At 40.4% G+C, this 15207-nt stretch overlaps 1 protein-coding gene across 1 annotated transcript in view; it reads right to left on the minus strand.

The window, feature by feature from the left end:
- Positions 1 to 4935, minus strand: part of LOC124151750 (inorganic pyrophosphatase-like) — a 33813-nt gene extending 28878 nt beyond the window's left edge. The window contains exon 1 of the mRNA XM_046524367.2: positions 4659 to 4935. Within this exon, the coding sequence (XP_046380323.2) occupies positions 4659 to 4920 (262 nt within the window). The 5' untranslated portion in view covers positions 4921 to 4935. The remainder of the gene's footprint in view (positions 1 to 4658) is intronic.
- Positions 4936 to 15207: the final 10272 nt, after the last annotated feature.

Consider the following 15207-nt stretch of genomic DNA (forward strand, 5'->3'; position numbering starts at 1 on the left):
TGAGGTGAAATGGGGTTCAACATCGTGTCCAAGATTATTTCACTTAAATAGCAATGTGCATGCAAATGTGTCTGTGTGGCTGCTTGTACTAGTCCAGACTAATGCCGATTTTATAGTGCTAGCCCACTGAGATATCATGCCACAGTTTTACATGAATACCCCTCAGACAAAGTATACTGACTCCGAGTCGACCAGTCCTTGTAAAGCCCCTTAATTTTGAGACCCAGACAGGATAACAAAAAGTACCATCTTTTAATGTCTTTTGGTAAGATGCGTCTGGGGATCGAGACCCAGACCTTCCGCTCTCGGGGCGGACACTCTACCACTAGACCATGGTGGCAGTCCCATATATTCAGTGTTTCATTCATCTGTTCACAAACGCCATATTGAGTCGAGCAAGTTACAGGAAATGTCCAGCCCAGTGCTCTGCCACTTACCTTGCCGACTAGTGCTACATCATTTACATATTTCATATGTACATATTTCCCTGTCACTGTCAAACAGATATGCCCAATATCAGTCTGCAGGAATTGTGTCCTCAGGCATGAAAAGTGGACCAATCAATGTAATCTTTGTTCTCAATCAAACCATTCTTTAAGACCTCCCTCAACAGACGTATAAGTTCGGCTTGTAATCATGGTAATGCCAAGTACAAGTATAATTCTTCACCGATAACAGGGCCAAATAAGAAGAGGCTTTGATGTTGAGTCTTAGTGCATTGAATACAATGTAAAATATAATGTTAAAAGACCTCCTAATTAAAGAAAATAAATGACAAAAATATTTTTTTTAAATAACAATTTTTTTCCAATAAGCTTTTGAAGGGCATTAATTCAAAATCCTAGGGAAATCCCTGACGTATGCTGATGAAAATGACAAAATCACACAATTCTGGATTCCAATGCTGATCATCCCTTCCATTAACTATTTCTATCCTAGGTCGCTGGCAACAGCTGATACACCACAAGTCTCACCTACCTCAGGAGGCTGCACCTTCCCATTATGGATCATGGATGCTATAGCACGTGAAGCTGTAAAAATGACAACTGACACAGCCTCCTACCTAGGACAAGGGTGTGTAATTATTCCTGCAGTGGTCAAGCAGTATCATGGACACTTGGAAATAAAACATCTGTGCCAGACAAACCAGTGGCTGATAGCATGAGAACAGTAAGCCAGCAGCCCTGGGCAACGATTCTGCCACATGGGGTCAATGTGGAACATGGCAGAGAACATGGGCACTGGCTATCCTATTTAGGTATAATTTGCATCAAACGATGCATTACCCTGTTAACCTTGCCAGATCTGGAATAAGGCACCACTATCTCCCCTTATAGCAGCATTGGCGCAATTTCACAGCTTAAGGCCAAAAAACCCTGAAGGTCAATTTTGAGCTTGTAGTGCTCAAATAATTACTGCAGCAGTCTCTGGAGCCACATCCAAACCCCAGCAGTGTTTCTAGTGTCAGTGGTAGGCACCGCAGGTCTACAACCACCTGGTCCATAGCTCATTCCAGACTAGCAACGTTAGAACTTCACACTGGCCTGCTGGCTAAGGGCTAGTACAAATTCCCGCAGGCTAGTACAAATTCCCAACTGTTTTGATATTACAAGGGTATTATATCTTTACCCGGGCTAGTAAAGTTTTTTAGTTTAGTTCTACACCCTTGACTAGTGGTTCATGGAAAATAAAACTAGTCCCCCCAGAGTTTCACCTGTCTTAGACTAACAGGCTTATTGTCATGTCTATCCTTGTACTGTGCTGGCAAAGCTGAGAGTTGGAAAATTCCGTGATGTACCACATGTCACATTTCCCAGGGAATTGATCTGCCATGGGAACCAAGGACATGGAACAGGCTGACATACTCATGTTACACTGCACTTCAAGTTCACTATACTACAGTCACTGCTGTATTTCACAATCGCGAATGAAGTCAATATCCTGATTTTGTTTTGAACTGAAGCTGACTTTTATATTATTGTTTACTGAAAGTGTTTATCAGTATCATTACACAAGTGATCGCCAAATTCACTTCAATAAGTTATACCAACCATGGATAAGTTTGTCAGGAAAATGCCTGTCACAAGTCAAGGGCTCAATTTAAGGAACTAGACATAGCTTTCATATTGTGCACGTAGACATCACAACCTTGTTGGACAAAACTAAACCAGGTTGCATAATGGAACCTAAAAACTTTAGAATTATGTAATCAGTGTCATTAATATTCTGAAATTTTGAATTCACTGATGAGATCACTTTGAATGGACCAGACAATCCAGAGATTGACATCATGAGCTTCGATCCACGCAATTGGGATACAATGACATGCTTCAACAAAGTCAGCGAGTCTGACCACCCGATCCGGTTAGTCGCCTCTTACGGCGAGCATGGGTTGCTGAAGACCTACTCTATCCCAGATCTGCACAGGTCACACTGGGTGTATGTACATGATGTAGGGATATAACAGGTAGCACATATCAACATGAGATTGCAGTAGTGCACGTTTTAGATGGTGACGCAAGCACAATCGGGAAATCAACAATGTTTGTTGTTTAATGCCACACTCAGCAATATTCCAGCTACATGACGGCAGTCTGTAAATGATATAGTCTTGTCCAAACAGTCCAGTGATTGACATCATGAGCATCGATCTTCGCAAATGTGTTATGATGAAATGCATCAACCAAATCAGCAAGTCACCTGATCCAGTTAGTCACCTGTTACAACAAGCATAGGTTGCTGAAGACCAATTGTAACCAAGATCTTCACAGGTGAAATCAATAATGATTTGTATCAGAAAAAGAACCCCAGGTCAGGTTCAGGGGTAAAAAATGCCATTGCCAGACATTCTCCATCATTCATTCATATTTTCAAGTTGAACACCTCAATTCATGACTGATCCATCTTGACTGCTCCAGCAGTGTGTGAATATAACCTCAAAGATTGACTTAATTATGCTCTGGATGACTGTCAGCAACAGATGTTTGACATGGACACAGAACTTATGCTGCACTGACTGGTACCCATCCTATTCCAGGCCAATCCAGGATTTAATAAGATTTTCAAATTAAGTGCAGACATTATGAACAAATTAATTATTTTGTTCAATACTTGGATTATTTTTAAGTTATTATTTTCAAAGATTCAGAGGTATTTCAACATTGTATACATTGCATTTAATACAATCATATAATATTAAGCTTAGCCATTAGCTTCTTCCTTTATCATGCATATTGGTCTCTAGAAGGCCACAACATTAGTTATTACTTTATCATCATGAATGCAGGTTTCTTATTCCAATTTGGGAATATGTACTGACATTTACTGATTTTGGTCCAATATCTGTACCTTAGACTAACATATACATGATATAGTCTCTGAAATGAACATATCGTACAGAACAAACAGTTGCTCAGTTATCTTAATAAAAATTTAATAAAAAGGGAGCCTAGTGATTCTCTTCATTTTCAGATACTGCAGTAATCTAGACTTGCCAAACATTATAGACTTGCATGGGCTGTAGTTGATATATTTTTATCAGGGTCTGTAAGACAGACTATGTGTACCTGGATAGCCATAGATAAATCCATATTGACAGATTTAGTGCAATGATTGAAACTGAGCCTTTATGTGATTACTTAAATAATTAACTAATAGCTCAATGCACATCATAAAATTTGAGTTAGCAGTCAAATGCCTATTGAACATCATGAAAATAATTTGAAGGTGCTGCCAATATTACTCAAAGTTAAGTAGCTGTCACCATAATTTTGATCAAAACATCCTAATTTTTAAAATATAAAAATACATGTATTAAAAATCCTTTGGTTGAATTGTAGATGCAAAAACGCACATGGGGCCAAGAGTTGTAGATCTAATTACAAAATTACTCTGTTAATTACAGTTTTTGCAGCAACTTTATATCTTGAATATATTACATGGTGGTCTTTTATGAATTGCCCATTGTAGACAAGTTATTCAAAACTAATAAATATTTTGGCAAATTTGAACAATTTTCACTAGCAACAGCATCTCACCTGAATTGATCAGGTTATTCTTGCCTTATTGCTCACATAATATATGTCATGGGCAGATAAGTTACAGCAAATATATTGACATTCCATGGCCAGCTATGAGTTTGGATAATGAACACAAAATTCATGTCTGAAAGAATAAGCTTCCATAGACACAGACCAGCAGGTGTTGTATCACCAAGTTTTGGTAACAGTTGGTGGAAAAACACTTCAACATTGTTCAAGTTCATAACATGTTCCAAATATATACAGTTATTCAAAAGATCTACACGTGAATTAAAACTCATGTCATTGTCAGGGAACAAGATATTTTCTAATTTGTCTTCTTGAAACGTTATGGAGTTCTGATTTGAGAATTACTACTGACATACATATATACACACACACATATATAGACTAGGCCTATGTGTCAACCCTCCTAGTTACAAGGGCTCTTATCCATAAACATGTTAAAACATATTCATGAAAAATGATAAATTAAAACAACGATAAATAAACACTGAACACTAGTTCCTTCTTAAATCAATCAAAACAGTTTACAAAAATTCATCTTATACTGAATGAAATCTATTATATGTGTAATTGTTATGATCTATTTGTGATCTCGACAAGTTGTCAACTCACTGAAGAAGACGCGATAGTCCAGACTGTTTGGTGCACCTCGCTCAACGATGGAGTACGACATGTTGCAAATGGGAGTGAATCGACACAAGTGGTTAAGAATAACAGTTGTACGTCTTGCGTGGACAGACGGCGACAGAAGACTGACACACCTGGAAGAGCTACCAGTAATCAATGACCTGTATAAGGTGCGCGTAACACCACAGGCACCACGTTGCATTGAAAATAGCCGGCGCGAACCTGCGCACGCAGACGGTAGCGCCATCTCTAAGTTTATCTAAGGGAGGTCACTACCACGTACTATTTCGCGCACCTGCTGTGTTTCCTTGTTGATGTTTCTTGTTCACGTACGTAGGATCGTATCATATGTAAATTTAATAAATGTTCAACCGTTTTACAAAAAATAAAATAATAAAAAATAATAATACATCAACAATGGCATATTTAAACATAAGAAAATGTTGAAGATAAAACGTATGTGTATTCTTTATTGAAATTGACAAGGTAGACACAATTTTATGAATTTTTAAAAATTGAAAATGAAGTTTGTACGTCACGTCTTTGAATACGTTGATCTGCATTGAGAACTTTGTACTTCACAGAGTCACGAGATATATGGATTTACACTTTTGTAATTTAGTGATATTTTATTTCATTTTTTCGATGCGAACGTGGTTACAAACTTACGAAAAAACGAATATCTAATTCGGACCGATGAAACCTATTTGGTTGTGATTCAGAGACACATGGTTATGATACAGTCGGAATTGAACAATGAACTCTGCATTTAACAGAGAAGTCCTATGATTGTGGAAAATGTTTTGTCGTTTATATTTAAGAAATGGTAGAAAACCTGTTAAAGCAGTTAATTCTTTGGGGTGACTTTTAATGTTTATAGACGTTTTTTATGTATATTTTATTTCTACATGGAAATGTTTTTTTGATGTGTGTTATCTTTCCTTGCGGGTGTGATAATAGTCGGTAAAAGTGCAAGTTCACTTCAAACTCAGGGAAACTTTAATAAATGAAACAACTTCGTGTGCATAATTGGAATCCCAAATGTCTACTTCGTGTGAAACTGTTACAGATATCAATACTATTTGTTAATGCGTTCTACATGTACATACATTTTACACATGGGACATAGACATGGTCCCAGCTTGCAGACAAGGGTTTTCAATGATTTTCAGTGATCCATTCATATATTTTTCACCGCTATTTTGCATATTACGCACAATGGAATATGTTTGTTTTTAAAATAGAGATTGCTTTTTCTCTGGCATTAACGTTTTTTTAATATATCTATAACCATGGTTGTTTACGACATGAGTATTGGTTGAAAACAACATCTGGTGTTATATAATAGCAAATTATATTTTGATATGCCTGTAATGTCTTGGTCATGGATATTTGATATTGACCGGGCCACACATTTCAGCAAGATGTGGTTTAAATAATATTTTATTCAGGAACCAATAGTTAGAATTAATTACCTATAAATATTTATATGTCTCTTCAAATAACACGTGTTTTACTACACAAAAATGTTCAACAAACAAAAGTTGATGTTTACCGTTATACTTGCCTTTTAAGCCAGATGCGAATTGTTTTAAAATAGTCCATTTAGCCATAAAGTATTGAAGACCTTCTTTAGTTGACCACAAAATAGCTTTCACGCGTGCAGACCATCAGAAATTGTATACTGTATTTCATATTATTTTGTTATCTAAGACTTTAAATATCCATATCGAAAATCAATCACTAACAAGACAAACTGATCACTTCATAGGAAACTGTTTGTATTTGGATTATTTTATTTGAAACATGAATACTTTTGTCTTACGACAAATGTGACTGTAACACTGTGTTAAAAATAAGTGAAACGGGGATCATCCGAAGATTGTAACTACAGACAGTACCAGGTCATGAGTGAGTGAGTGAGTGAGTGAGTGAGTGAGTGAGTATGGTTTTACGCTGCTTTTAGCAATATTCCAACAATATCACGGCGGGGGACACCAGAAATGGGCTTCACACATTGTACCCATGTCGGGAATTGAACCCGGGTCTTCGGCGTGACGAGCGAACGCTTTAACCACTAGGCTACCCGACCGGCCCGGTACCAGGTCATAGGTAAACATGACATAGGTGTGTTGATTTTCACATGTATATGTTATGTAGAGAGCATGCATCGCTCAATTATGATATCCCCTGATTTCTTGTATTATGAAGTTCAAATCAAATAACGAAAAATAGGATCAGGAGATATATATTGTGTGTATTTCATTTGGGCAGACACAGTTGTATAGACGCATCTTATTATTTTCATGCGTTTGACATAACCCTGTTTGACATGTTTGACCAAGTTTGACATAACCCTGATATGATTATTATGATAAGAAAGGGCTAAAGCGGAATCAAAGTTACTTTTGACCTGACTACTTGAGAGATCTGACAATTTTTAAGGTAAACATCCTTTCAGAATTATAACGGGCGATTGGTGTCACATGTTAATTTAACAGTGATATATATAGATAATTTCATGCACACCAACAGGTCTACTGTAAACACATAATAATTAATGTCGACAATTGAACAACCAGCTACTACCTTTACAGGTGAGAAGAAGGCCACATGAAGATCTGAAACCTTTACAACCGTATGCCAAAACTGAACAGGAGAAGTAGAATACTGTAAAAATGTATATGCTTATACTTGTACTCCGAAACGTTGTGTTCCTTATAATAAAGAAGTTGACATCAATAAATTTTCTTCCTCATGTGTATCACTTCTAAATGCCTTTCAAAGACTTGAAAACTGAAGGGGAATGGTTTGAGCCCAATGGAGAGTGACCTGAGCCTTGAGTGTGTGTTTTGGCCTAGTAGAGGGGAGTGATCTGAGCCTGGAGTGAGTGTTTTGGGCCTAGTAGAGGGGAGTGACCTGAGCCTTGAGTGAGTGTTTTGGGCCTAGTAGAGGGGAGTGATCTGAGCCTGGAGTGAGTGTTTTGGGCCTAGTAGAGGGGAGTGATCTGAGCCTGGAGTGAGTGTTTTGGGCCTGGTAGAGGGGAGTGATCTGAGCCTGGAGTGAGTGTTTTGGGCCTGGTAGAGGGGAGTGATCTGAGCCTGGAGTGAGTGTTTTGGGCCTAGTAGAGGGGAGTGATCTGAGCCTGGAGTGAGTGTTTTGGGCCTAGTAGAGGGGAGTGATCTGAGCCTGGAGTGAGTGTTTTTAGTAGAGGGGAGTGATCTGAGCCTGGAGTGAGTGTTTTGGGCCTAGTAGAGGGAGTGATCTGAGCCTCGAGTGAGTGTTTTGGGCCTAGTAGAGGGGAGTGACCTGAGCCTTGAGTGAGTGTTTTGGGCCTAGTAGAGGGGAGTGACCTGAGCCTTGAGTCAGTGTTTTGGGCCTAGTAGAGGGGAGTGACCTGAGCCTTGAGTGAGTGTTTTGGGCCTAGTAGAGGGGAGTGACCTGATCCTTGAGTCAGTGTTTTGGGCCTAGTAGAGGGGAGTGACCTGAGCCTTGAGTGTGTGTTTTGGCCTAGTAGAGGGGAGTGATCTGAGCCTTGAGTGTGTGTTTTGGCCTAGTAGAGGGGAGTGATCTGAGCCTTGAGTGAGTGTTTTGGGCCTAGTTGAGGGGAATGACCTGATCCTTGAGTCAGTGTTTTGGGCCTAGTAGAGGGGAGTGACCTGAGCCTTGAGTCAGTGTTTTGGGCCTAGTAGAGGGGAGTGACCTGAGCCCGGAGTGAGTGATTTGGGCCTAGTAGAGGGGAGTGACCTGAGCCCGGAGTGAGTGATTTGGGCCTAGTAGAGGGGAGTGATCTGAGCCTGGAGTGAGTGATTTGGGCCTAGTAGAGGGGAGTGACCTGAGCCCGGAGTGAGTGATTTGGGCCTAGTAGAGGGGAGTGATCTGAGCCCGGAGTGAGTGATTTGGGCCTAGTAGAGGGGAGTGACCTGAGCCTTGAGTGAGTGTTTTGGGCCTAGTAGAGGGGAGTGACCTGAGCCTGGAGTGAGTGTTTTTGGCCTAGTAGAGGGGAGTGATCTGAGCCTTGAGTGAGTGTTTTGGGCCTAGTAGAGGGGAGTGACCTGAGCCTTGAGTCAGTGTTTTGGGCCTAGTAGAGGGGAGTGACCTGAGCCTTGAGTACGAGTTTTGGGTCTGGTAGAGGGGAGTGACCTGAGCCTTGAGCGAGTGTTTTGGGCCTAGTAGAGGGGAGTGACCTGAGCCTTGATTGAGTGTTTTTGGGCCTAGTAGAGGGGAGTGACCTGAGCCTTGAGTGAGTGTTTTGGGCCTAGTAGAGGGGAGTGACCTGAGCCTTGAGTGAGTGTTTTGGGCCTAGTAGAGGGGAGTGACCTGAGCCTTGAGTACGAGTTTTGGGTCTGGTAGAGGGGAGTGACCTGAGCCTTGATTGAGTGTTTTGGGCCTAGTAGAGGGGAGTGACCTGAGCCTTGAGTGCGAGTTTTGGGCCTAGTAGAGGGGAGTGACCTGAGCCTTGAGTGAGTGTTTCGGTCTGGTAGAGGGGAGTGACCTGAGCCTTGAGTGAGTGTTTTGGGCCTAGTAGAGGGGAGTGACCTGAGCCTTGATTGAGTGTTTGGGTCTGGTAGAGGGGAGTGACCTGAGCCTCGAGTGAGTGTTTTGGGCCTAGTAGAGGGGAGTGACCTGAGCCTTGAGTGAGTGTTTCGGTCTGGTAGAGGGGAGTGACCTGAGCCTCGAGTGAGTGTTTTGGGCCTAGTAGAGGGGAGTGACCTGAGCCTTGAGTGAGTGTTTGGGTCTGGTAGAGGGGAGTGACCTGAGCCTCGAGTGAGTGTTTTGGGCCTAGTAGAGGGGAGTGACCTGAGCCTTGAGTGAGTGTTTTGGGCCTAGTAGAGGGGAGTGACCTGAGCCTTGAGTGAGTGTTTTGGGCCTAGTAGAGGGGAGTGACCTGAGCCTTGAGTGAGTGTTTTGGGCCTAGTAGAGGGGAGTGATCTGAGCCTTGAGTGAGTGTTTTGGGCCTAGTAGAGGGGAGTGATCTGAGCCTTGAGTGAGTGTTCTTAGTAGAGGGGAGTGACCTGAGCCTTGAGTGAGTGTTTTGGGCCTAGTAGAGGGGAGTGACCTGAGCCTTGATTGAGTGTTTGGGTCTGGTAGAGGGGAGTGACCTGAGCCTTGATTGAGTGTTTGGGCCTAGTAGAGGGGAGTGACCTGAGCCTTGATTGAGTGTTTGGGTCTGGTAGAGGGGAGTGACCTGAGCCTGGAGTGAGTGTTTTGGGCCTAGTTGAGGGGAGTGGCTTTAACCTTGAGCGAGTGTTTTTGGCCTAGTAGAGGGGAGTGACCTGAGCCTTGAGTGAGTGTTTTTAGTAGAGGGGAGTGATCTGAGCCTTGAGTGAGTGTTTTGGGCCTAGTAGAGGGGAGTGACCTGAGCCTTGAGTTTGTGTTTTTGGCCTAGTAGAGGGGAGTGACCTGAGCCTTGAGTTTGTGTTTTTGGCCTAGTAGAGGGGAGTGACCTGAGCCTTGATTAAGTGTTTTGGGCCTAGTAGAGGGGAGTGACCTGAGCCTTGAGTGAGTGTTTTGGGCCTAGTAGAGGGGAGTGGCCTGAGCCTTGAGTGAGTGTTTGGGTCTAGTAGAGGGGAATGACCTGAGCCTTGGCTGAAGCACTCTTGAGTACTTAAGGCTTAAAGTGAATTTTAAGGGATTGATTTGTGCAGAGATCATTATTATTATTATTATTTATTATATTGTCTCCGATTTGAGACTGATACACTCGTGTGTGCGCCCATGTTTGATGGTGACTAAAATGAAACAAACAAGAGATAGTTATTCGACGGTGATGTATTTGATATGGGTATCATTGTTGTAATTTGGATCTTAAGTTTGCAGTGTTTCGGCGACTGTTTTCAGCCTAGCAACGTTTTAATAAAGACAAGTCAAATACATTTTTCAAGAGTATACTTTCTTTTGCCTGAATTTATGTAATGAACTGGATAATCGAGAAATGCTAAACCACGAAAGTAATTTAAATAATAGTGATATGTTAAGTCAAAGGAAAAAATGACAACATTGACATTAATTTTAATAATGGCTGCTGCCATATTACCTATGGTATTATTTACGAACTACCGGCCGTTTCGTTTACTTTGCATTACTACATAGCTTGTATCAATGTGACAAGAAAACCATTGCGTATCATATAACGTTCACAAATACCACGATACATCGATCCTAAGACTGCGTAAAACACTTATGCTGTATATGGAACGAAACGACATCTAAAGACAGGATAAAAAACGAGGAAGAGTGTGATATGTACAGCTTTATGCTCGAAGTGAATTCTTTACTTCCTCGTCAGTTTTAGAAAAGATGTAACGTGATGGATAGACTTCATGTGGTAGGCCTTTAATAGTAACCGATTGATCAAATCATTTTAATAAGTCAGTCATGGTGTTGTTGTGCGTTATTTTTAATCAAGGAAATCCCCTTCCATTCATACAGTCCGGTAAATGACCGTTGTTTCCGTGTCCCGCCATGCCGACGTGACGACGAGTGGATCCAGGTGATATACGCACGGATCTGATGTAGAGAGCTCTTAAGAAGGTTGTAGGTTGTAAGCGGATCTGGTGGCGCGGTTATCTGAAATTTAAGCCTGATTGCAGCGAGCAAGTTTATCGGTAAACAATGTACTTGATTTACTATTTTGAGAGTAGCGGTTAATGTTCCGCAAGTCATTTCCGTTAATGAAGTCGTGTCAGTACGTGAAATTGTTAACACTGACGGACCTTTGAATCTATCATAAGGTAAAGGCAACACATACGTTGGTGTCTAGTCACTGGAGAGACATTACCGTAAACTTTCAAATAAATCCCCGAAATACTTTTTAATTCATTAATCGAATCTTATTCTTATATTTCAAGACAGGTAAATACTTACATGCTGGAAAGATTGAATGGGATGATTGTGTGCATGAATTTCGTTGCATCATGCATGTCCACTCTATTGTTCTATTGTTCCTATACAGTGCAATACTTCGGTCGCAATAGGGAGTGAGTGAGTAAGTGAGTGGGTTATGGCAATATCACGGCAGGGACACCAGAAATGGGCTTCACACGTTGTACCCCTGTGAGGAATCGAACCCGGACCTTCGGCGTGACGAGCGAACGCTTTAATCACATGGATATCCCATCGCCCCGGTCGAAATAGAAAAAAACATATACAGAATTAATGAAATACAATAGAATATTGTTGTGATCAATACTGTATAGTATATGGTATGAGGTTGTAGAGGATGATGATGATGATGATGATGATGATGATGATGATGATGATAATATAAATATATTTACACACTTTTAAATATAAAGATGATATATATATTAATGAGCATGAGGTATCGCCATGAAAATTTGTCTGGGTCGAAAAATGACCTCCAGCTGATAATATGTTGTTAGACAATGACGTTTTAATGGCATTATCATTACATTAAAGAAAAAACCCTGGACGTTTTCACATGGATTTCCACACAGGCACGTTTTCTGACAAATTGACTTAAAATAGTCTGCATTAAGAAAGTTACAGGAATGTCTTAAACGAGTATAAAGTATGTTTGCTCTTCTATCCCCAGATCCGGGTTAGAATTAGCTTTCAGCAACCCATGCTTGTCCGTACGAGGCGACTAACGGGATCGGTTCAGGCTCAGGCTGGCTTGGTTGACACAAGTCATCGTATCTCAATTGCTTAGATCTATGCTCATGATGTCAACCACTGGTTTGTCTCGATTATTTACAGACCACCTTAATACAGGTGGAACATTGCAACAAACAAACAAACAAACAAACAAACCCAAGATGCGATGTATCAAGGGGTAAATGTATTTCTGGTTTAACATTACATTTAAAAGATGGAATTGAAGGAGAAAGTCTACATTCCTCATTACAATTATTCCATAATTTAAGATTGTCTGGTAAAAACGATTGGTTAGTAGCAGTGTGAGTGTGTGGAATACCAATATTGTTTCTCTTTCTAGGATTAGGGTACTTTAAGTGGTAAAAGTTCATTTAAGTAAGCTGTACATAAGTTGCTAACAATTTTATGTAAAGTACATATTTATTTTATTTTTACGTCCCCTTGATAGTGTCTCCCAGCCTGTTTTATGACATACACAAGTTAGAGATGCAATTGTGGGAAGACCAGAAACTATTCTGGTTCCGGTTTAATGTGTTAAGGTCACATATGTTATCATACACTTACTCCATGCTTCGGGGGCACGGGTGGCCCAGTCGTCTAACGCGCCGCGATTCGCTGTGCAGAGTTGCGTCCCTTCGGCACGCCAGAAACCTATAATTGTGAGTTCGAATCCCGGTTCGCCCCGATTATGTTCAGCACCATACCCGTTGTCGTGGGTTTCAGCCCGAAGTGATGGACGTTTACCACTTCGGGCTTTCCTCCCACATTAAGCTGATACGCCATGATATAACTGGAATACTGTTAAAAGCGGCGTTAAACCCAACTCACTCACTCACTACTCCATGCTTCAGAACCGTATTTGAGAATAGGTCGTATAAAAAAACAATGTTGAGTTTACATAAATATATATATAACTTTGTTCCATAACATATATCAACAGAATCGCATGTTTTCATGAGTTGAACATTATTTATTGTGATTCTTCCACGCAACATTAACCACGAGAGTGAGTGAGTATGGTTTTACGCCGCATTTAGCAATATTCCAGCAATACCACGGCGGGGGACACAAGAAATGGGCTTCACACATTGTACCCATGTCGGGAATCGAATCTGGGTCTTCGGCGTGACGAGCGAACGCTTTAACCACTAGGCTACCTGACCGCCCCTTAACCACGAGAACCACCACGCGCACGGTATCAGTGAAACATTCCCCACACGCCTGGACAAAGAAACTCGATGGCGACTCTCTCCATATATGGATATCCCAAGTTCGATTTTAAAATACCAATACATGATTATGGTATCTAACAATGTATTTTGTGATAACTCGAATGTCTTTTAAGATATAAAAATCGGCGTTGTGATATCACAACACCCGAAGTACTTTTGATATCACAAATTATGATATCTATAAATACATCCGTTTTATATACATCTAAAAATCGATTTTGTGACATCAATTAATCAATTAATGATATCGTAAAATTGGGAATAAACAGTAACGCGGCACCGTATATTATTCATCTTCTATAAATCCCATTTTCTTAACCTCCTGGTTTGTAATTGTGTACCAGGATGAGGGTGGCGGGCAGGAAAAGGTTGGGCAGCACGACTCTCACAAAGATAACATATGCCTGAAGGACAACCAGGACGAAAGTGACTTGCCGATGACGCTGCAGTATTCAACGTCACGATTCACCGAACGTTGCAAATCATTAAATACGTCCGTGATGCTGCAATTAACGCGGATATGGTGCGACCCATATGTTGAGTAGATCGACAGGGTAGCATGTCTTGAGTGTTGGATCTATATACAGATATAGAGACAAATGCGAACAAAAAGAATTCTAAGGGTATTATTTAGCAGTTAGTTAGAACCGAGATACGCTGTATATACGAGTGAGCGAATCAAGTGTACTCCTTTTTTTAGTCCGTCTCACAGACCCTAGAGAATGCATTAACAAACGAATCCAACTCAAGTCTAGAATCTCATCTGAAATTAAGCATTGTTCTGGGCTCCATTTAAATATCACTTTTTATTTTGTGGATGTATGTTTTTAAATAAGATTATATGGAAGCGTATTTGTGTCACTGTCTTTTTTTTATCATCTGCGTATATAATGCTTTCATCTACATGTACTAAGATGATACTTTAATCTAAGTAGAAGATATTTTCATCTCCGCATGTGATGTAATTATCGTACGTATCGTGACTCCGACAGTGATAACCTCTTGTAAAGTTGCGACCCTAGATGCATACGAGGTGACTTCTTACTTACTGTTAATTTGATTAAATGTTTCGGGGCATGTTGGTTGTATATTTTCATTTGGCCTTTTCCGTATTTTTACAACATACTGAGATCAATTCAAATTGACAAACTATCAGCGGTAACATAAAAACACAAACTCAGAATTGTACCTCAGTGCTTCATAGGATGATGGCGAGCAATGATTTGATACACTTTTTATAGTTTGAGTGATTCTCACCCCTCACGTTTTACCTCTTAAACCTAATTTTCGTAATGGAGAAATCCTGGGAATCAACATATTGGAGTGATTTCTCCGACTTGAACCATGTTATGGTTGATATATAATTTCGCTAAAATGTTCAATAATGAACCATAGTTGACCGTGTGTTTGTTTGTAGTTTCGAGAACATCTTGTACTCTCCTCTTTGTTACAGTTAGTTCGTGTGCCATTCTCCAGTAACCTCGACACATTGACATGAAGAAAATATTGTTATAAGTCGAAAATTTGACAGTAGATGATATTTTCTTCCACGTTGATTATTATATTATGTACGTAGATGAAATTATTTTCTACGTATTTGTGAGTAGTACTATCTACGTAGATTATAGTATCATCTACGTAAATAAAATAATCATCTACGTAGATAGATGATATAATATGAG

Source organism: Haliotis rufescens, unplaced genomic scaffold (genome assembly GCF_023055435.1).
Source record: "Haliotis rufescens isolate VD_foot unplaced genomic scaffold, xgHalRufe1.0.p SCAF_11, whole genome shotgun sequence".
Taxonomy (NCBI): Eukaryota; Metazoa; Mollusca; class Gastropoda; order Lepetellida; family Haliotidae; genus Haliotis; species Haliotis rufescens.